The 23,544-nt window shown below is 38.5% G+C and overlaps 1 protein-coding gene and 1 pseudogene across 1 annotated transcript; both read right to left on the bottom strand.

Moving 5' to 3' along the window:
* LOC137741769 (DNA replication licensing factor MCM7-like) overlaps nucleotides 1-23,544 on the bottom strand; it is a 33,338-nt pseudogene that overhangs the window by 487 nt on the left and 9,307 nt on the right.
* LOC137743307 (uncharacterized) lies at nucleotides 4,334-5,902 on the bottom strand. The gene is made up of 5 exons (XM_068483174.1): nucleotides 5,829-5,902; nucleotides 5,366-5,466; nucleotides 5,200-5,238; nucleotides 4,897-5,039; nucleotides 4,334-4,684 (listed from the first exon to the last, which is right to left on the bottom strand). The coding sequence occupies exons 2-5, from the start codon at nucleotides 5,430-5,432 to the stop codon at nucleotides 4,565-4,567; spliced, it is 369 nt and encodes a 122-aa protein (XP_068339275.1). The 5' UTR covers nucleotides 5,433-5,466; nucleotides 5,829-5,902; the 3' UTR covers nucleotides 4,334-4,564.

The following is a 23,544-nucleotide window of genomic DNA, read 5'->3' on the forward strand; positions in this document are numbered from 1 at the left end:
CCGCCAGCAGTAGAAAAAGTACCACATAATTAGAGCAACATAGAAGAGTAGCAACAAAGAGTAATGCCCTAAATGCACCAGATTAAAAAGTAGAAAGATTTGTACCATGCTGGATTTGCTGCAGCAAGAACAGCAGTTCTTGCATTCAAAGACGTAGTGATCCCAGCCTTAGCAATGCTAACAGTCTGCTGCTCCATAATTATGTGTTTGAGAAGCTGGCTCTTTGCAACTCCAGGATCACCCATAAGACAAATATGTAAATCTCCTCTAATCTGCATTTTGAAGGAGAATATATTGTGGCATTTTGTAGTCCTACCATGCAAATGATAAAACATGCTATGACCAGTCTACTGTATCACAGACATGATACGAGCTCGAAAATTTTCCTAAAAATAGAAATTTTGGATTGGGAATCCCATCTTAAAATGGAAGGAGACAAATTGAAAACTGAAACTCAATTTACATAACCATTAATCAGGAAGTAAGGTCAAGAAAGAGAAGGAAGAAGAGAGGACTGCTGATCTTCCACTTCACTACAGAGGATGCACCCACATGACATCCATAATCTTGTGAATACAAAATTATTAAAATGATAAGCAAAATTCAGTTTGACAACATGTATGATTGAGTTACATGGTATCTGGTAACATTGAGAACTTACCTTCATTCCATCTTTTAGTTTCCTGTGAGGAGCACCCACTAGGAGCAGAAGCAGCGCCTTTTTTATATCTTCATGCCCATATATTTCAGGTGCCAAAGTGTGTAGTTTCGTTAGCCAGTGGGGCCCACACCCCATATTTCCCTCTCTTCCGTATCTCTCTCTCTCTCTCTCTCTCTCTCTCTTTACAGTTTACAGACTCTCTTTCTCTCAGCTCTTTCTCATCTCTGTCTCTCTCTACCTCTGCATACGCAGAGGTCACACCACACCAATCCCGCGGGAAAGGCGAGCACCACCATAAAATTGGGCTTTCTTAGTGGCTTTCCCTGGCCTATTTGTTTTCTTTGTCTTACCAAAATTAAAAGACAGACAAATAAAACAAATATTTTTTGTCACTTGTTAGGTACCCATAGCCTTTGAATATCGCTTAATATATTTATTAGGGAAATAAATTATTTTCCTGCATCTCGTGCTCTGTTGTATCCGTTTGTTTAGTTTTTTCTCATATATCACTTTATATAATAAACTCTTGTCCTCCATCTTGTGCTCCGTTGCATCCGTTTGTTTAGTTTGTTGACTAAAAGTAAGGTTTTAAAAACGTATCAAATTTATCATATTCGTTGAGAAGAGAATTTGTCGAATCACATTATTTCTAACCATTGTGAGGCTTAGGCCATTCCTTTACACCTTTAATGTAGATAATATCGTTTGTTCAAAAAATAAAAATAAAAAAGAGATTTGTCATTTATATCCTAACGCACATTGTGCGAAACTAAAGTTTGGTTACGAGGTGTTTGGACTCCGTGCCTTGTGGAATAAGCCAATGAAATTTGGTTATGAGGTGTTTGAACTCCCCTACCCCCGTAGTATTACATTGTAAGCGTTTATTCTGCTTACCATACCAAAACATTTTTCTTGTTTTGGGTACGTCAAATTTGCTTATTGGTGTTGTTGGCTTCCTTGCTTAGCTTTTGGAACCTCTAATTCCCATATAAGGGTGGAGGGACGGTGAGGATGTGGACGCCATTAGCCGCTGCCAAAGATGAACTTATCGAACCTTCTTGACTCGACATGTTCAGGTAGAGAGAAATAGAGGTTGGTATTGTATTGTATTGGGTTGGCTCCAAATGTCCCCACCACAAAGTGCCGACCACTTGCTTTAAACCTTCAAAAGGTTCCAATTTCACCTTTTGTTTTTTATGAAAAAAGAGCATTCATTAGAGAGAGTTTCTCCGATTACAATCAATTTGCATACAATCAAATATGTATTATTATTTATCTGAATAATACATAGTTGTGGATCTTTATTAATCCTTGGGATAAAGCTTAAAATTTTAAGTCAGAAACTGCTAACTCCTCTAATGGTTATGGTTTAAAATTTTAGCTTGAAATTATTAAATAATGATTTTAACTTTTTTTTTTTTTTGGCTTCTTATGATCTTATGTTTTTTTGTCATATGATACATTTTGTTACATCAGATATTAGATTAATCACCGACAGGGTTCGAACCCACATCATCATGCAAGGGTTCAACTCTTTTCTACTATTGTGGTAAAAGGTCACTTGCCTTATGATCCTATGTTTCCATTCAACAATAAAATAAGGTTGTTACTTGTTAGGTACACCATAGCATTTGAATCTCATGTATCGTTTGATATATTTTTTAGGGAAATAAACTCTTTTCTTTCATCTTGTGCTCCGTTGCCTCCGTTTGTTTAGTTTGTCGCCTAAATGTAAAATTTTAAAAATGTTTCCTTTTTTTTATCGTATTCGTTAAGAAGAGAATTTGTCACATATAAATGAGCGTAGGTTGAGCGAAACTAAAATTTCATTATGACCTTGTGGTTTAGGCCAATAAATATAGGACTGTTACGAAATTTTATACTCAAATATAATAAGCATTTATTCTGTGTACTACATGAAAACATTTTTCTTGTTTTGGGCAGGTCAAATTTGCTTATTGTTGTTGTTGGCTTCCTCTCTTAGCTTTTGGAACCTCAAATTCCCATATAAGGGTGGAGGGTGAGGATGCTAACGCCATTAGCCGCTGTCAAAGATGAACTTATCGAACCTTCTCGACTCGATTTTTTCAGGTAGAGAGAACGAGAGAGGCCGGTGCCAAAAGATATACTTTTACTCCTTTTGCCAGATGAAGCAGAGTAGAGTACATGACCGTGGCTTCAACAAATTAAAAAGAAAAAGCAAAAATCACTATAGAGAAAGACAACTCTACCCCTACTTTCATAACCTGAGTTTATGCACAAGGTTTAGTAATTGTGGATATCCATATCAAATAATCAAAATAGTAATTGTGGATAATCCATTAAACAATTAAAAATAAATAAAAGAAATAAAAGTCCAAAACGAATAATAACATTCCCACTTTCACCTTCAAATAAGTTCTTCTCTTTACGATAACTTCCACACTTCCCCCTCAACCCAAAACTTCACTAATAATTTCAACTGCAATTGGTTATTTTATGATATTAATAGTTTAATTAATTGTTATTCATTCACTGTTCTTAAAATCAGTAGAAGACAATTTGTGGATGAGAGTAGGGAAACTCTAATATTTTAGTGATTAATTCAAAGGTAAGAATCCGTATTATGTTTGTCATCAATTATATCTTTTTTCACTCCTAATTTGTAATTTGTGTTTGTTTTGCATGTGTAGATGCATCTTCACGGCTTTCTTTAATCCCAAAAGTAATAAAACTCTAACCAAATTATGTACACATGAAATGTTAGAAACCGCCATGACAAATATCTACCGCGCCCATCAGAAGAAAAGCATCGAACAAATAGCAATTTAAGAAAAATCCAGCTGGCTGGCTGAACCTACTGGATACGCCAAGTGGGACGATCTCAACCGTCGTTTCCTCGTCTCCTTCATAGACGGCGGCATTGGCCAAATGTCGGTGCCCAACGACGATACCGCTACGGTTCTAGTGGAAGTCCCCGTGGTCAAACACGTTGACTTGGCCGGAAATTCTTCGCCGGGACTCGCCATAGTTAGCCCCAGGAATCTCCTCCTCGTCGCCATTGCTGACGTCGTCAAAGGCAACCGCTATGGTGCGCTGGCGGCCTACGACTTGTCCACGTGGGAGCTGGTGTTTCTCACCTAGCACCGCGGGCCAAGTAAGTTCTTTTTTGGGATCGTTGAGCACTGGATCTGGGCCGTTGCCCCACCCGTTTCCTTACTTTCAATTTTACCACTTTCTCTAGTTAATGGAGCTGAAGCCCATGTAAATGGACGGTTTGGATTAAAGTTAAATGACTAAAGCTTGTATTTTTGGAACACAAATCCTCTTTGGATAAACACAACCGGAGCCCAGGGATCAATGCGTTTCTATGTTTAAAATGAACAGGTGTGTACGTGACTATAATGCGTCGTCGAATGAATAGCCTCTGTAACATTCGAATCGTCATAGGGGAATTTTCCAGCTTCCGTTTTCTTACATTCCTAGTGTTTGGGCTGGGCTTTCCGCCCTTTCTTGTTCTTCGGAATTGTTGTCTGTTGTTTAATTTACAGGTCATTCTGTGTTTTGTTCCTGAAGTTGTGTATTTTAATAGGATTGCAAGTGCACAGTCGAATAGCATGTGTCGCATTTCTTGGTTCATAAAGGCAGGGAAAGAGTAGGGCAGAGGCGGCTACCATGCTCGTTGTTGTGTAATTTTACTTGTTTCAAAAAATTATAGGAGACAATGAGGAATAAATATGATATCAGATCATATGAGTAAAGTTCAAAGATAGCTCCCAACATTAGCTTAATACCAAAGCAAATTGGTCCTCTAGTAAATCTTTTGCATGTGGATTTACCACTTTGATAAACAAAGTTAGTGAGCACCAAGGTCCAAAACCATACATATTTATTCTTCATCTTTATTCAATCTTAAGCCCACCTCTAATCATTCTTGGACGAATCATTATTCGACGAACCAACCTCCACCTCAATACCACAATCATTCAATAGGTCACGCTGGTAAATGCTAAACTCCGCATTAGGCCCGCCAAATAGACCCGCCTACCATTAAAAAGAGAGAGACGTATTTTCATTCACAACACAATCCACACTTCATTATGTCAGGCCACATAAAATCATTCATACTATGCCTACTATTATATATTCAAGACTCGTCAAAATTTATGTAGAGGTAGATGATCTAGCATTTGTTTTCCATTCCAAGGATTGACAAGACCAACCCAGAAGCATAACAAGATAGCAACTAAAAGTACCTCAACAGCCAGCTCAACCATCCTCATGCAGAGCTCAGTAGAATTGTTACGAGCAATTGCTTTTGCTCTAAAATTTGAATGATGAATAACCGTTCTAACGCCGTTTGGATATCTCACCGCAACCTCGTCGGAGGCACTAGGACCTAACTCATAGATATATTATAGATATTATTAGCTAGTTACAATAATTACGTATTAGATAGCGAGAAAATTAATGGCATAATTATTCTAGGCATTGAAGCCCCAACAACAAGCACAAGCAGCGTACAAAACTAAATTACGAGGGGCGCTGTTTATACTTACTCCTTTTGCCAGATGAAGCGTTGTATGTGGCCTTGGCTCCTGCAAATTAAAAAGCATAAATGATATAAAAAAAAGACTGAAAGATTGTTTCATATTACATTAAAGAAATCATCTCAACAGATTGACATATTATTTAAACAATCGAATTCCCAGCATAATTACTCACCATAGTAATTCGAACTCGAACTCCAACTCCAACTCGAACGGGAACTAGAAGAACTAAAACGAGCCATAACTCTGGTTCGAGAAGTCCACAAGCCGTCCCAACTAAAAGTTTACAGATTAAATTTTAGTTTCTACGAGATAAGACCCAATAATAAACTTGTTATAAAACATGATTAAGCATAAACACAAACAGTAAAAAAAATCCAAATTAGGGTTCTGGAAATATGTAATGTAACCTAGCTGCAACTCTATTCAAGCACAGAAATGCACAGGCATATATGTTTAAATCCCCTGCCTCTGTCTATTTGTGAATTACATGTTAAATTCCTATCCAACATTTGAGCAATCAAATATTGAGATCCAAAACAAACAGAAAAACCATGCAGAAAGCAAAAATTTAGCAAAATAAAACTCAGAAAAATTAAAACAAACAAAATAAGAGGTTGAATTTCGAATTTTCATACCGCAGAGAGAGAAACAGCGAGGCTTCGGCTTTGGAGTTTTGCCCGGATCTTGAACACGAACCCTAAACTGAAACCCTAAACTGAAAAGGGAAAAGGTGTGGCCTCGGATTTTAAAGATGGTAAACTTTGTTTCATGGGCCAAGCGGGTGGGGCCGGGATGTTATTCGGAAAATATTATAAATTTTTTAGTTTAAATTCTATAACTACTTCGAAATTTACGAGGAGATAATTAGGCCATATTGATATCATATAGCACAGATAAATGGGTATAAATATAAAAGAATAAAACCTAAGTAGATTTATAAGATGTGGTAAAAAAATTTCAGTGGCACTCAAATTAAATTAATCACTTTGTATATTTGTTCTTCACATACACTAGGCTAGTTACTATTAACGATGTATTCTAATAAAGCTTCTTAAGATTCATATAAAACATTCCAAAGATGCTTAAGAAATTTTTTTTTTCATATTCCAACTTGAATAGTTTTTTTTCAATATTAAAAACTTACAAAATTTATCTTACTTGATAAATGAAAAGATCGTTTTCAAATAGCCCATAGCGTTTTCCTTGAAGGCACTGTTGTAGATAATTTTGAATTGTGATTGTGTAAATCTTAGATAATTTTGAATAATAGTTATTTTTTCTCTTTATGATTGTATTTACTTGGAGGACAAGTTAATGCTCTCTCTATTTTCCATTATAAATAAATGCTTTGTGTAGGGAATAATCATCTCATCTTATCTCAAATTCTCAATGGAGTCAAAATTTAATACAAATTTCACAAATAACAAATCACATATTCCCTATTTAAAAACCAATCTAGTTTTTCTACTTAAACTTCACATCTTGCAGTCGTCATCAGATTTGTCACGAGCAATTGCACTTGTATGAAAATCTGAATCATGAATAACCGTATAAACTCCGTTTGGATAACTATATAAATTCCGTTTGGATATCTCACTGCAACAACATGTGGCAAACCACGTTCATAGATTTATTTATTTATTTTTTTTTTTAAAACTTTCCAGCAAGAAATTGAAACCGCAAATTCGAGCTATCATCAAGATTAGTGTACGTTCCGCCAATGCCCTTTGTTGCCAAGGCCTAAATTATGATTATTGTGAATGACTTGTTAATTTTCTTATACGACATCAATTGTTAATTTGTGTTATGCAGTACACAGAAATGGATGAAGAATTCCGCAATCGAGTTCAAGAAAATACTTGTCGTTGTATTGGTGTATTTGCTGATGGTATTGATAAGCTCATGCCGGAGCCCACAGGGGCATTCACAGATCATGATCATGACATTCTGATGACTCAGAGGTCTGATGATGGACCAGAGAATATGGATGGTTCGGATCCACATCAGAAGATGCCTCCTGAAATCAAGCGCTACTTGTGAGTTCAAAGCAAAATCCTATTTCCTATTGTGCTTGTTTGAATGAAATTTCGGTCTACATGAGTGAATTCGTTAAATTGTGTGGTCGGTAACGGATCATATGCATTTAAATCTTATTTTGACTAGTATCTCATGCCAGAAGTTACATTGCATAATCAATCACTGGCTATGTATGGTAACACTGATACACTTCATGTTTCGCTTTAAACTTTATACTTATTGGTTCGTTATTCATGACTCAATAAATGAATGTTGGTTTTCTCAAAGGTATTAGCTAGCTTGGTTTGTAGTATTATGTTTTGAAAATATGGTGACATTTCGTACAATGTAAGTTCAATAGAGGTGACATGATTCGAATCCGAAATTTTAACACGCTCACTTTCAGTTACGGATTATCATTCGGCCGGTGAAATCGGCCAACTAGAACCCAACGGGCCAAAACCCAAACTGTTTTACCCCGATGTGACCTGATCTGAATCCAAAACTTTAACATACTTGGATTCCACAATATTCACTTTCAACCCTTTTTTTTAACCCTTCCACGTCACTCACTTGTTTTGGGTAGCAAGGGATCTGAGTTTTAGATTGCATGTACGGTAAATAAATGGGAGTTTTAACGAAATACTTTCGATATTGTTTACTTTTAATGAAAATGATAATTTTATTCTAAAAAGTCACTTATGGTACTATTTATTTACAACATTTTTTTATCATTTTGATTAAAATTCAAAATTTTCAAGTATTTTTTTATTAGTTTTCCTTAAAATTCAATTGGACCAGCCACATACTAAAAGCCAGAAGCATTGCAACTTTAACTAAGGGCATTTCCTACTTTACATCATGATACAACCAACGCTTACTTCGATGGACAATATCAAGATAGGCAGGGTTGGTTGGGGGTGAAACAGTAAAATCATAAGGTCAGAGAGTGACGAAATCACCAAAAGAATTGTGGTAAAAACAAAAATGGAGGGGAATAAAAATGAAGATCTTCAATCAATACCCTCAAACATGTGGCCATCATCATCCAATAAAAATGTCTGCCAAAACTTTGATTGCCCCACATTCATTCACTCATCTTATGAAATGAGGTTATTTTCAGATCTCTGTGTTAAGAATCGTTGGATTTTAAAAATCAAACCACTCAATTTAATTCATACGGTCTATATTAACACATTTCATTGTGCCACTTGGGCCAATTTATAGAAACTAAGCCCTTGAGCGGCCCAGATTTCTCTTAAACGATCCAAATTTTTGAATCCATCGACTTAGGCTCAGTCGTTCACCAATTTCTTGTTGTTTTTTTTACAAAGTATGATTTTGTTCTATGAAGTTTTGATGAAGTTTCATTTTAGTCACTGTAGTAGCGACTTAAATCTTTATTGTTTATAAAACGTATAATTCAAGGATAATGACTTGAGTTAGTCAATTTTCGTAAGAAATATGAATTGAAAGGTATGTAAGTGAAATTTGTAATCTTCTAAAAAGACTAATCTACCATTACATCTCACAACCGCCATCGTATTCATATGTAGAGTAGATGTTGTCTACAATGTTTTCATTTGATTTCTATGTCAGTAAACCATGTTTCTATGTTTTAGATGAATAGGTGTGTACGCGACTATAATGCATCGTCATATGAATAACCTCTATAACATTCGAATCGTTAGAGGGGAATTTTCCAGCTTCCGTTGTCTCATATTCCTAGTGTTTGGGCAGGGCTTTCCGCCCTTTCTTGTTCTTCAGAATTGTTGTCTATTGTTTAATTTTCAAGTCATTGTGTGTTTTGTTCCTGAAGTTGTGTATTTTAATAGGATTGCAAGTGCACAGTCGAGTAGCATGTGTCGCATTTCTTGGTTCATAAAGGCAAGGAAATAGTAGCAGAAGTAGGTACCATGCTCATTGTTGTGTAATTTTACTTGTTTCAAAAAATTATAGGAGACAATGAGGAATCACTATGATATCAGATCATATGAATAAAGTTCATAGATAGCTCCCAACATAATACCAAAGCAAATTGGTCCTCTAGTAAATCTTTTGCATGTGGATTTACCACTTTGATAAACAAAGTGAGCACCAAGGTCCAAAACCATACATATTTATTCTTCATCTTTATTCAATCTTAAGCCTACCTCTAATCCTTCTTGGACGAACCATTCTTCGACGAACCAACATCCACCTCAATACCGCAATCTTCTGATAAGATACGTTTGTAAATCCTTAACTCTAGATCAGGCCATTGAAAAGAAAGAGGTATTTTCAATCACAACGCAATCTACACTTCATTATGTCAAGCCACATTAACCATTCATACTATGCTACTATTATATATTCAACACTAGTCAAAATTTATGTAGAGGTAGATGATCTAGCATTTGTTTTTCCATTCCAATGATTGACAAGACCAACACAAGAAGCATAACAAGATAGCACACAGAGGTTTTTTTTTTTTTTTTTTTTTTAATCGAGCAACTAAAAGTACCTCAACAGCCGCCCGAAGCGCCTTCTTGCATAAGTCATCAGCTTTGTTACGAGCAATTGAACTTGCTCGAAAATTTGAATGATGAATAACCGTAGAAATTCCGTTTGGATATCTCACTGCAACCTCGTCATAGGCACTATGACCTAACTCATAGATATAATATAGATGTTATTAGCTAGTTACAATAATTACTATTAGATAGCGAGAATATTAATGGTATAATTATTCTAGGCGTTGAAGCCCCAACAACAAGCACAAGCAGTGTACAAAATTAAATTACGAGGGGCGCTGTTTATACTTACTTCTTTTGCCAGATGAAGCGTTGTACGTGGCCCTGGTTCCTGCAAATTAAAAAGCATAGATGATATAAAAAAAGGATAAAAGATTGTTTCATATTAGATTAAAGAAATCATCTCAACAGATTGACATATTATTTAAACAATCGAGCTCCCAGCGTACTTACTCACCATGGTAACGTGAACTCGAACTCGAAGAACTAAAACGAGCCATAATTCTGGTTCGAGAAGTCCGCAAGCCGTCCCTGTAACATCCCACATCGCCCAGGAGAGTGATCCTTATATGTATATTCTCATCCTTATTTAGCACGAGGCCTTTTGGGAGCTCACTGGCTTCGGGTTCCATCGGAACTCCGAAGTTAAGCGAGTAGCGCGCGAGAGCACTCCTAGGATGGGTGACCCATCGGAAAGTTCTCGTGTGAGTTCCCAGAAACAAAACCGTGAGGGCGTGGTCGGGGGCCCAAAGCGGACAATATCGTGCTACGGTGGAGGCGGGCCCGGGAAGTGGTCCCGCCCGGGCCAGGGTGTGACAATTTGGTATCAGAGCCTAACCCTGGCCGTGGTGTGCTAACGAGGACGTTGAGCCCCTAAGGGGGGTCGATTGTGACATCTCACATCGCCCAGGGGAGTGATCCTTATATGTAAATTCTCATCCCTATCTAGCACGAGGCTTTTTGGGAGCTCACTGACTTCGGGTTCCATCGGAACTCCGAAGTTAAGCGAGTAGCGCGTGAGAATCCGAAGTTAAGCGAGTAGCGCATGAGAGCACTTCCAGGATGGGTGACCCATCGGGAAGTTCTCGTGTGAGTTCCCAGAAACAAAACCGTGAGGGCGTGGTTGGAGCCCAAAACGGACAATATCGTGCTACGGTGGAGCCGTGCCCGAGAAGTGATCCCGCCCGGACCGGGATGTGATAGTCCCAACTAAAAGTTTACAAATTAAATTTTAGTTCCTACGAGATAAAGACCCAACAAGCTGCATAGTCCAAAACGAATACAAAAGATCGATCTTCTTAATTGTTGAGGCTGAATTTAAATTGGTGATCCTTATATGTAAATTCTCATCCCTATCTAGCACGAGGCCTTTTGGGAGCTCACTGACTTCGGGTTCCATCGGAACTCCGAAGTTAAGCGAGTAGCGCGTGAGAATCTGAAGTTAAGCGAGTAGCGCATGAGAGCACTTCCAGGATGGGTGACCCATCAGGAAGTTCTCGTGTGAGTTCCCAGAAACAAAACCGTGAGGGCGTGGTTGGGGCCCAAAACGGACAATATCATGCTACGGTGGAGCCGTGCCCGAGAAGTGATCCCGCCCGGACCGGGATGTGATAGTCCCAACTAAAAGTTTACAAATTAAATTTTAGTTCCTACGAGATAAAGACCCAACAAGCTGCATAGTCCAAAACGAATACAAAAGATCGATCTTCTTAATTGTTGAGGCTGAATTTAAATTGGTCACGCCCAATAATAAGCTTGTTATCCCCTTAAGTATAAACATAATTAAGCATAAACACGAACGGTAAAATAAAAAAATAAAAATTCAAATTAGGGTTCTGAGAATATGTAATGTAACCTACCTACAACTCTGTTCAAGCACAGAAACGCACAAGCATATATGTTTAATGCCCTGCCTCTGTATATTTGTGAATTACATGTTAAATTCCCTAACCAACATTTAAGCAGTCAAATATTGAGATCCAAAACAAACAGAAAAGTCATACAGAAAGCAAAAATTTAGCAAAACAAAACTCAGAAAAATTAAAACAAACAAAATAAGAGGTTGAATTTTGAATTTTCATACCGTAGAGAGAGAAACGAGGCTTCGGCTTTGGGGTTTTAGCGTCGGATTTTAAAGATGTTAAACGTTGTTTCATGGGTCTAGCGGGCCGGGCTGGAATGGGTATTCGGAAAATATTATAAATTTTTTATTTTAAATTCTAACAACTATGAAATTTACGGAAAGATATCATTTCCGGATCTCTTCCATCAAGACCACCGGATTAAGTGATCTGGACCTTCTAAATTTCATCCAACGGCACACCTGTTTTGACCCCTTAAAATAAGTAATAATTTTTTACCATTGGATGAAATTTGGAAGGCCTGAATCACTTAATCCGATGATCTTGGTGAAAGACATCCGTAAAGGATCTCTTTCCGAAATGTACGAGGAGATAATTAGGCCATATTGATATCGTATAGCACAGATAAATGGGTATAAATTTAAAAGGATAAACCTACGTAGATTTATATGATGCGGTAAAAAAATTTCCATGGCACTCAAATTAAATTAATCACTTGTATATTTGTTCTTCACACACGCTAGCCTAGTTACCATTAACGATGTATTCTAAGAAAGCTTCTTAAGATTCATATAAAACATTCCAAAGATGTTTAAGTAATTTTTTTCAAATTCCGACTTGAATTTTTTTTCAATATAAAAAACTTACTAATATTTATCTTACTTGATGAAGGATAAGACCGTTTTCAAATAGCCCATAACGTTTTCTTTGAAGGTACTATTGTAGATAATTTGGGATTGTGATTGTGTAAATCCTAGATAGATTTGAATACTAGTTATTTTTTATCCTTTATGATTGTATTTACTTGGAGGACAAATTATTGCTTTCCCTATATTTAACTATAAACTATAATTAAAGTCATTGTGTAGGGGAATAATCATCTCATCTTATCTCAAATTCTCAATGGAGTCTGTTGAACCATATATTGGGCCTTGGTATTTAGGCTTCATGACTTAGCCCATGATTCATGTAAAAGGGGAGGAAACCCTTATTCTATAAAAGGGGCTCCTCACCCTCACTTAGGAGGAGGAATCAAAACACACAAACGAGACAGAGAGAAACAGAAAGCATAAATGGCAAAGAGAGCAAACATTGCCTCTAAAGCCTCCATGTATATTCAACATTCATTTACATAATGAAACGGAATCGACACCAGTGTGGACGTAGCCTCAACTTGAGGTGAACCACGATATATCTTTGAGTTCTTGTGCGTTTGTGTGATTCATGGTCAGATTTACATTGTTCCAAGATCGAACCGATTTTGTGCATCAACATTTGGCGCCGTCTGTGAGAATCGAAACGAAAAGTCATGTCTGTTCTCTTTCTTCTTTTTTTTCATCCCAACACCGTGAAACCCTCACAACCCCCACCAATGAATCTACACAACCCAAGAACCCAAAACCTGCCTCTTTGGCTTTTCCAAAAAACCTTCGCAGACTCCCTCTTTACTCACAATCTCTTTCTCTAGCTTAAAGAAACACAGTCGTTCTCTCTCTCAAAGAAACACAACCAAACTGAGAAAAAGCCAATCCATCCATCTGCAGAAAAAGAACTCCTTTTGAGTTTAAATACAAAGGAGAAGCTTTACCTAGCTTTTCTAAACACCTACACTCCTATATACTACCAAAAGAACAACAGTTGAGTTGTCTTCATTTTTTATTTTTTTTTTTATGATGGGGAGAAGAGTCTCTCATCATTTGAAGATCTGAAGTACCTATATTATTAAGCCAAAAGGCCAAGTGCACAGCCACTGGCGAACCCAGTGACGGTAGTGAGCCCGCAGTTCTTCACGGAGCACCCAGTGGACCTGGTGATCACAGAGAAGACGGCGCCAACAGGTTGCTCAAGCGATCATGGTGCTCTTTCTCACAATCATCGACCTCGACGGCCTCCACAAGGGTCTCATCACAGTCGTCACCTGATAGGATGCTGACTAGGATGATGTGTCAGCATTATCAAATTGGTTAATTGGTTTGATAGGATGCTGACTAGGATGATGTGTCAGCATTATCAAATTGGTTAATTGGTTAGTTGGTTATAGTAAGAGATAAGGTTGTTAGTCAGTTTCTTAGTAGCTAAGTCAGTCCAGTTACTATATAAGAAAAGTTGTAAGAAGATAGAAGGTTGTTGAATGAAAAGTATATTGTAGTATTACACTGTATTAATACATCGAGCAAAACGTGAAGTTGGGGTCTTATTGACACGCCCCGACCCCGAGGTCCTAGGGACATCGAGATGGTCACGTGCTGGCCGACACCCGAAGGGTGACGAAACCATTTAATTAGAACAAAACTAAGAAAATAAACTAAAGTACGCAATAAAGGCTAAAAACCCAAATAAAAGTTCAACTTCTAAATATTGAAATTAGGTAAACACACAGCACATCCAGAGCATAAGTCTAATACAGGGTACAAGCAGAACTAAGAATAAAGAAGTGCTATTACAATAGGTGGCGAAGCGGAGCGAATATGACACAAATCACTGGTAGGGGAACGCCTCGTAGTTTAGGTCGTAATCCTCGTTCCTAGGTCCTGAAGGGGGCGCAAAACAAAGGTGAGTGGACCAAGTTTATATATACAGTAATAGTAAAACAGTTATCAACGTACTAACCCCCAGGTTTTATGAAAACACAAGTATAATGAGAAACATAGGTTTTCCGAAATCTAGCATGTCGTGCAATGTCTCAAATCATAAATCGCATAAATAATAAACACTAGTGAATGTCCGATATAACACTTCAGGCCCCATGCCGGCTCCCCGTCTCTGAGCAGACAGTCAGAGGAAAATGCACTTCAGGCCCCTTGCCGGCTCCCCGTCTCTGAGCAGACAGTCAGAGGAAAATGCACTTCAGGCCCTATGCCAACACCAAACCGTCGCCCGAGACGGACCGGATCTATCCCTATGTCCCGTAGCGGAAAAGACCACTAGGTAAGTACAAAACCAATGAGCATACATATATTGAAAATCAACTTCATAGTATAAAGTCATCCATCATCTATACTATAAAGAAGTGTTCTAAACATGTTCTAAATATCATATCGTCATCCATTAGATATTCTATAAGAACATAGGTTATAGGAAAAATAGTAATAATTTAAACTAGCCTCAGTAAGCATGTTATCTCAAAACGTTTCATAAAACATAATCGTAAAGTCATGCTTTTCTGTGTATGCAATTCTACCATTAAAACAAGCATTTTAAGAAGGGGTCCACTCACCGTACACCGAGGGTGCAAGCCGTTCCAATAGGAATAACGGAATCACCGTTAAGAATTGCACCTAAACACATAATTGAGTACTTTCAGTCAAACTCCACTCAAACGATTGAATTTGAGAAAACGGACATCGGAAACGGATTTAGAACGTCGAAATTAGCCTAGGAGGGTCCCCGCACGAAAACTCAAAAAGTCAACGGTCAAAGTCAATGTTGACCGTTGACCCAGTCAACGGTCAACGGGTCAAATTCAACATGTCAGAGTCAACGGGTCAACGGGTCACGGGTCAGGCTTTAGGGTTTTGGGTTAGGTTTTTAAGTGGGTTGGGCTTGAACCCATATGGCCCAAAGGCCCACAACAGAAAGGGTGATGGGTTTTGGGCTAACAGGCCCTAAGGCCTAATTAAAAAGGGGAAAAATGGGTTTGGGCTGCAACCAAGGCCCTAAGGCCTTTTGGGTTTTTAAAATGAAACAAAATAAAAATAAAAAAGGAAAAGGTTTAGGGTTTTGGGCCAGAGACCAAACGGGCCTAAGGCCCGTGTGAGGGTGGAGAACGGCCCGAAGGCCTGGGTGCCCGGAGAAGAACACCGGAGCTTCCATAGCTCCGGCCGACACCAAACCTACAACCTAGACCCCGATCTAGGTACCAAAATGAAGCATTAGACGAGAGGAGTAAGTTTATACCTTGGGTTCGCCGTGAAACGGCCTGTGGTGGCCGGAAAACCCCTCGGAAACCACAATCTCGCCGGAATTTTGGGTGTGCACTCACCCGTGCCAAAAACACTCCAAAACCTTGAAAATCAAGAACCCAAACTCAAAAACCACATCTAGGCAAAGTCTAACATAAGAAAAGAAGAAGAAAAAGGGCTTACCCAACCGGAAAAATCACAAAACTCGCCGGAGGTGTTCGTATCGTCCCGGCACCGCGAGCAGGGGAGAGAAAAAGAGAGAGGGAAGCAGTTGAACGGCGATGATGGTGATGATTTCCTCGAGTAGGTGTAGCTGTGGGTGTGTGTGTGTGTGTGTGTGTTGTCACGGGTAGAAGAAAAAGAAGAGGAATGGGGGAGTTTCGAAAGAAAGGAAAAAGGTGCAGACAAACAAAACAAAAGAAGGAAAAGAAGAAAAAGAAAAAAAGAAGAAAGGAGGGACACGGCAGGGGGGGGGGCGGGGGACAAAAGAGAAAAAGGGGAGTGGGTTAGGGTGCTGCCACGTGGCAGTTTAGGGATTGAGTAATAATTTAAATTTTCAGATCTTGATTGTGTGACAAAATGAGAACTAAAATGATAATTCTATAAATTTTTAGGGTGGATTACATAATTATCCTTATAAGCAGGGACGGGTATAACACTTATCATTGGTATCAGAGCCAGGTTTATTCGATCTTGCTTAATCCTTCCTCGTGTATGCCTCGTTTTGCTTCCAGGAAATCCATGGAGTCTCGGGTGTCAACTCTCGAAGCCCAATTTGCCGATTTCCAGAAGGAATTCAAAGATTCAAGAATTGAATTCGCAGAATCAAGAAATGAATTTCGAGCAACTCACGATCTGATCTTGCAGCAATTGCATGCATTATCTTCGAAGGGTAATGGGTCAGTTGGTGAATCGTCTGACGCTACACATTCCGATCTGATGCGACGAATGGGGGTAGATCCGAATCTGGGCAACATTCCAAATCGCCAAGAAACTTTTCCCAATACGGCGATTCAACATCATCCATTTCTTAAGATTGAATTTCCAAGATTTGCGGATGACGATGATCCCTTGAGTTGGATTTATAAAGCAGATCACTATTTTGATTTTTTCAACATTAAAGATTGCAGAAAGGTGAAAATGGCGTCATTTCATTTCGAACGGCACACCTGATTTATAACAAATGGGTCAAGAATGAGGCCCTTGGGCTAAGATATCATCGTGCAGTTCCATTTTGAGCCCACCAATGAAAATGCCTAAAAATTGGGAATCGGACCAGCTTTGGGCCCGACAGGATAGACGGATGAATTCATTGATGTAGTCCTTTAGCGAGCCATTTTGTAAAACATGGGAAAATGACATGTTGAAGTCCAATTGGTCCCCTGGCCCAAACCGTTGGAGAACAGACTCTATAAAAGTGGCCCAAAGCCCAAACCCAACGTGAAGTTTGTACCATTTGAACCAAAGGGCAACATCGCCCGTGCAGTGGAGCCCGACAATGGTGACCCGGTGAGCCGCTTCGTTGCTGTGATAGGCCATGTATTTTAAAATCTAGATACATGACCAGAAGGATGTTGGTAATAAACAAACTTGACCAGAAGGATGCAAGAATGTGGCAAGATGGATTAAAAAATGGTTGAAACTTGAACAATTTCAAGCTTCAACGGATCTTTGTAGTTTACTTGTTCCATATTTTTTAAATCTAGATACATGACCAGAAGGATGTTAGTAATAAACAAACTTGGCCACATTGACATTGTACTTAGAATAAACTTTTTCTATTTCTTAATCCAGTTTTCATCTGTGGGTGGTGTTAGATAGTATCTACTCACAAATATTTGACGTTTAAGCACCGATTAGCGCTTGAGTAATTAACAGGTATACTACATTAGCTAACCAGATTGCCGACTACATCGTGTGAGTCTCACACTAACTGCACCTCTGGGAGAAATGTATTGTGTCGTGTGTGAGTAGTGCTTACAACGAGCGGATTAACAAAATCCCATTAGTACATTAATAATACTAACTAGTAACAACCCCATGCCTCTCGTCTCTTTCAAGTAATGTCCAGCCAAGTCAACGTGTTTGACCACGGGGACTTCCACCAGAACCGCATCGGGATTGTCGTTGGGCATCGATATTGGGCCGATGCCGCCGTCTATGAAGGAGACGAGGAAGCGACGGTTGAGATCATCCCACTTGGCGTATTCAATGGGTTGGAACAGCCAGCTGGATTTTTCACAAATTGTTGTACAATCTAATTCATCCATCTTGTCAAATTCATCAATAGCACATATTCCCATATCCGCTAGCACCTGAAATGAGTTATACTTCCACAATCCACAGTTCAACACCCAGAAACACTAGAAGAATATTCAGATAGATAGCCTAATAGAGAACTATGGGGATCTGATTTAATTAGGGATTCTAAATTGAATTTGTTATGGATTGACTCCTGAAAACTGGCTAGATTCAACTTCCCACTTTAATTTCTAGCTATTACCTCTGCATCAAGGGCACACATTTGGTATAACGCAATAAAAGTCTAACATTAAGAAATCTTAAGTATTATCCATATATTCGACACGTAGTTACTAGTTTATATGCTCTTCCACTCGTATAACATGTGAAAATAAACATAGATGAAAATAATAATATATATAACTGAATGGAGCATATGTGTCTCACCAATGCTCCTCCTTCCAGGACCATTTCATTTGCGACGGGATCTTTCTGAACAGCAGCAGTTAGACCAACTCCACTGCTTCCTTTGCCAGTTGTATAAACTCCCCTTGGTGCTACATTAATTATGTGTTTGGGAAGCTGGCTCTTTGCAACTCCAGGATCACCCATCAGACAAATATGTAAATCTCCTCTAATCTGCATTTGGAAGGAGAATATATTATGAGCTTTTGTAGTCCTACCATGCAAATGATAAAACATGCTATGACCAGTCTACTGTATCAGTATCACAGACATGATATGAGCTCACAAATTTTCCTAAAAATAGAACATTTGGCTTGGGAATCCCATCTTAAAATGGAAGGAGACAAATTGCAAACTGAAGCTCATCTTACATAACCATTAATCAGTGACCAAGACAAGAGGAGCCAGATCAGGAAGCAAGGTCAAGAGAGAGAAGGAGGAAGAGAGGACTGCTGATCTTCCACTTCACTACAGAGGATGCATCCAAATGATTTCTATAATCTTGTGAATCAAAATTCTCAAAATGGTAAGCAAAATTCACCCACTTAGTGGGAAAAAGGCTTTGTTGTTGTTGTAGTAAGCAAAATTCAGTTTGACAACATGTATGATTGAGTTACATGGTATCTGGTAACGTTGAGAACTGACCTTCTTTCCATCTTTTAGTTTCCTGTGAGGAGCACCCACTAGGAGCAGAAGCAGCGCCTTTTTTATGTCTTCATGCCCAATATTTCAGGTGCCAAAGATCGAGCCAGCTTTTCGTATATGTTACCATCCTCAGCCAAACGTGCAACCTGTTCTTCCTCATCTCCTATAAGTTTGTAACTACGGCATAACACAAGTTAGTACACAGCACCTATTATCACGTAAGAATTAAAGCAGTTTATCAAAGCAGGTAAAAGAACAATAAGTTTAGCAAAAACTGCACTACAAGCACCAGATAGAGTCTATGTTAAGAGTTGAAAAGATGGGAACGATATATAGTGAAAGATTGGTATGAAAGTAATTTAGTCCAATACACAAGCATAGATGGTTTTGTTGACCGAGAACTGATAAAAGAAATGTATAAACAGATGACCAAATTGAACTGAAAATGTAATAATGGCTTCCTCTTCATATTTTTTTCTTAGTATGTGTGATGGACATGGCTTCTAAGTAAGTATCTGAAACTAAGCATGCCCGCATTGCTCTGAAACCAATGTAAGGAATAGGAAGAAAAATCCCAGATAGTTTCACAACATCACCCAGAGCTACCTAATGGTGTTGAGAAAGAGGCACATGAAAATTCAAAAGAAAAAAAAGTTAAAATCAGTTAAGTAGAAGCAGGATGTCATCACTTCCTGCAATCATGTGAAACGGAAACCCCTGCCTGCCCCATTGCAAAGGCTTAATTCAAAACTGTAAGTTTACGCTTAAAATACTCTATGAGAATTAACATAGAAGCATGCTACCTTTCTCGTGAGTTCACCCCTGAAGTGAACAGTCATTGTCCGTGGAACATGGCCTTTTGGAACATCTTCAGCCAACTCTTGTATCTTTGCCTGAAATTGAACAACATCTCAATATATCATGGAATGATGATAAACACTACTCTTGAAAAAATAAATGCACAACCATATTATAATACAGTCCTCACGTTATTAAATAATTATGACTAAATCAGCATAAAGTACCTCTTGAAACTTCAAGAACTTTGATGCCCTGAGTTGAAGTATAAGGTTCCCCTCTGTTCTATTTGTTATACAGCACCTGGATGGGCACTCAAAAAGTGGCATGAAGACTCGAGCAGTTACTTCCTGAAAAAAGAGGCTTTAAAGAAATTAGGCACAAGTATAGACCCAGTGTCATTGAATCAATTATACTCCAAAGAGGGAGATAAACAAGAAGGTTTTAAATGAGTATGTATGGGTTTGTAGCTGGCAATAAAATGTTTCATAACAGGCTGAATACTCAAACTGTATTATGGCTTCTTGGCAATCAAATGGCTGAACAATAGGATTATGTGTAACTACCTGGTAAATCTCAAAACCACATTCTTCACATGTATAGACAGCAACCTTCGTCAATGGCTTAACATCTGAACACCGCGTCACAATACCTGAAATCCTTACAAGCTGGCCAATATGTGAAGCCTTGACCTCCCTAATTGCATATGGCTTCGACTTCCCACTTGAAGATGCTCTTATGTAAACTTCACGAGAATACATAATGAAAGAAATACTAGTCAATTAAAAATGCACACAAACCTGCATAGAAAGCTTCGCAACAATGGAAGTTGAAGCATATGAAACTTATTACAACCAGTGACATGGAATCTATGTAAAAGCAAGTTTCCAATTTCAATCTGAGAGAAACCTCTGTTGAACTTACATTGTAACAAATGTCATCGTATTTTCAAAACATATACTACAAATCAGGCTAGCTAATACCCTTGAGAAAATCGACATTCATTTACTAGCTAGTCATGAATAATGAACTACCAAACACACAGTTTAAACCGAAACAGGAAGTGTATCAGTGTTACCATACATATCGAATGACTGATTATGTGCTGTGACTTCTGGCATGAGATACTAGTCAAACTAAGATTTAAATGCATATGATCCGTTACCGACCACACAATTCAGTGAAAGCACACATTTAGACTGAAATTTCATTCGAACAAACACAACAGGAATTAGGATTTTTGCGTTGACCTCACAAGTAGTGCTTGATTTTAGGAGGCATCTTCTGATGTGGATCCGGACCATCCATATTCTCTGGTCCATCTTCAGACCTTTGAGTCATCATTATGTCATGATCATCATCTGTAAATGCCTTTGTGGGCTCCGGCATGAGCTCATCGATGCCATCAGCAAATACACCAATATAACGCCAAGTGTTTTCTTGAACTCGATTGAGGAATTCTTCATCCAAATCTGTGTACGGCATAACACGAATTAGCAATAACAACTCATTCACAAAAACAATAATAACAATTTAGGCCTTTTGCAACAGAAGCCCAAAAGGCAAAGGCGGAACTTACACAAAATAAGTCCTCAATATCAATCTCGATGGCTCGAAATTTTTGGTTTGCAACTTCTTGCTGGAAAGAAAAGAAACATTTAGATACTACTGCTGTATAATTAAAATATTCGAAAAAATTAATCTGGCATTCAATTCAACGGGAAATTAGGGTTTTCATACCGTACTACCATTGCTTATTGGAAAATGTGGTAAAGAAGGAGATGAGGACTCACAAGGATGCGCATGTATTTCGGTTCACCATTCGAATCGGGAAAGTTGGAAAGGAAATCCTTCGCGAGCTCCGTCAAAAACAAAAATCGAAATGAAAAACGAAATCAAGTATTGACCAAGAAGGGGAGAGAGAGATCGTCAGAAAAAATTTGACCTTTTTCAGCGCTGAAGTCGATGTCCTTCATGGTTGCCGGCGATTGGAGAGAGAGAGGACAAACGATAGAGAAAGGGGCAGTCGGTCACACACACACAAAGGCTGAAATGAAAGAGAGCTCAGATTTGGCGGCAAATGGCGAATAGAATTATGGTTTTAGCGGGAAAATAAGGGAACGGTATTACTTTTCATTGAGCTGGGTCAAGGCCGAAAAAAAAAGGCCTAGTAGCAGGGCCGGCCCAAGCACTAAGCAAGACTTGGGCCATCTGCAATTGCGCAAATATAGGTCCCTGCAATTTTCAAGCCCTCTAAAATATAATTTTTAGAAAAATAGAGTTGAGGCTATTGTAGTCCTATTAGATTAGAAATATGATCAAATAAAATGTAAAATCTATCATATTTCAGATATCTCTTAGACTATATATTATCCTATTAGAGTTGTAAAAGTAAGGAATTTATCCCAATAGGAATTTATCGTGTAATCCTATTGATGTGGCCTTACATAATTAACTCTGGATTATGTTTTGAATGAAAAGGAACCGGATCCAAAGGAACTAAGCCCACTAATCAATGCTCGGGGCCATTGAAATTTGACTTAACGGCTATAAACAGAGGACTCCTCTAAAAGTTATAATAATTATAGCCGTTGGATCAAATACCTCTCCCCCCCCCCTCTCTCTCTCTCCCTCCGATGACAGGTAACCTTTTTGTACGGGCGTAATCATTGGCAGGTTGATTCATTAGTTGGTCGTCGTCACCATTACTTTGTCTCAAGCTAAAAGGGCTCGGTTCCTTTTGATGATATTTTAAACTGTGTGGTGAGCAGGTCAGATCTCAAGGGCATTAGTCTAAACATTTTCGGAGAAGATTGGCGTTGTTGGTCGAATAGGAAGTGGGAGAACCTTCAGGAGGCAGAATTACCATCCCGCTTACTTGAAAGACCGTCACTGTTGAGTGTGTTGGTTCAGGAGTATGCCAGCCGATCATCAGGACTATAAACAACAATGGAATTCTACATCTGTCATTTCCTCATCGTTGCTTCAACCGGTCATTCCATTTACGTTGGCTAATTTAATAGGGTTACCAGCAGAGCCGGCCCTAGGGGTGCAAGTGGTGCCACCGCACATGCCCCCAAATCGGAAGGGCCCCCGATTTTTCAATTTTGCATGCATATACGTATGTATAGTATTATGCGTAGAACATTTCAAACTTGAGTCCTAACGCAAGTGGTATTATTGCTTCTTTGCACCGGGCTAGGTAATGGGTTTGAAACTCGTCTCCATCATTTTTTTAGTTTATTTTTATTAAATGCATGAGCTTCCACAAAATAATATAAAAATTCCACTCTATAAGATGAAAATTCAAACCCTGACCCTCTAAATAGTTAAAGAAAAACAATACGTCATTTTTCCACTTGTTGATTTGTTAAAATTATTTGTGCTATTAGAATTTATAGAACTCAATTGAAAAACTAAAGTTATTTTTTTGAACAAAAAAATCAAAAAATTTAAATTCTTAGTACTTTTTAGGACTTCTAATTCATTTTCGCACAAGGCCCCTGAAATCTCAAAACATGATGGGCTCGGGTACTTTTTAGGGCCTTCAATTCACTTTCACTACTGTTTATAGTGGGCCCTGCAGCTAGGGCTGCAGGCTATGGCCTCGGGTAGGCTGCATTAGGTAGCTCATATATGCATACAAGCTGCAGGCTTGCAGCATAGGAAAACAAGCCCGATCAGAAGCAA

This window comes from Pyrus communis, chromosome 8, assembly GCF_963583255.1.
Source record: "Pyrus communis chromosome 8, drPyrComm1.1, whole genome shotgun sequence".
Classification (NCBI taxonomy): domain Eukaryota; kingdom Viridiplantae; phylum Streptophyta; class Magnoliopsida; order Rosales; family Rosaceae; genus Pyrus; species Pyrus communis.

Coding starts and splice junctions, on each gene's coding strand:
- LOC137743307 (XM_068483174.1), bottom strand. CDS start 5,432: ATGGCTCGTTTTAGTTCTTCTAGTTCCCGTTCGAGTTGGAGTTGGAGT. Junction 5,239..5,365: donor TTCGAGTTCGAATTACTATG/GTGAGTAATTAT, acceptor TTTAATTTGCAG/GAGCCAAGGCCACATACAAC. Junction 4,685..4,896: donor TGGTTGAGCTGGCTGTTGAG/GTACTTTTAGTT, acceptor TTTTAATGGTAG/GCGGGTCTATTTGGCGGGCC.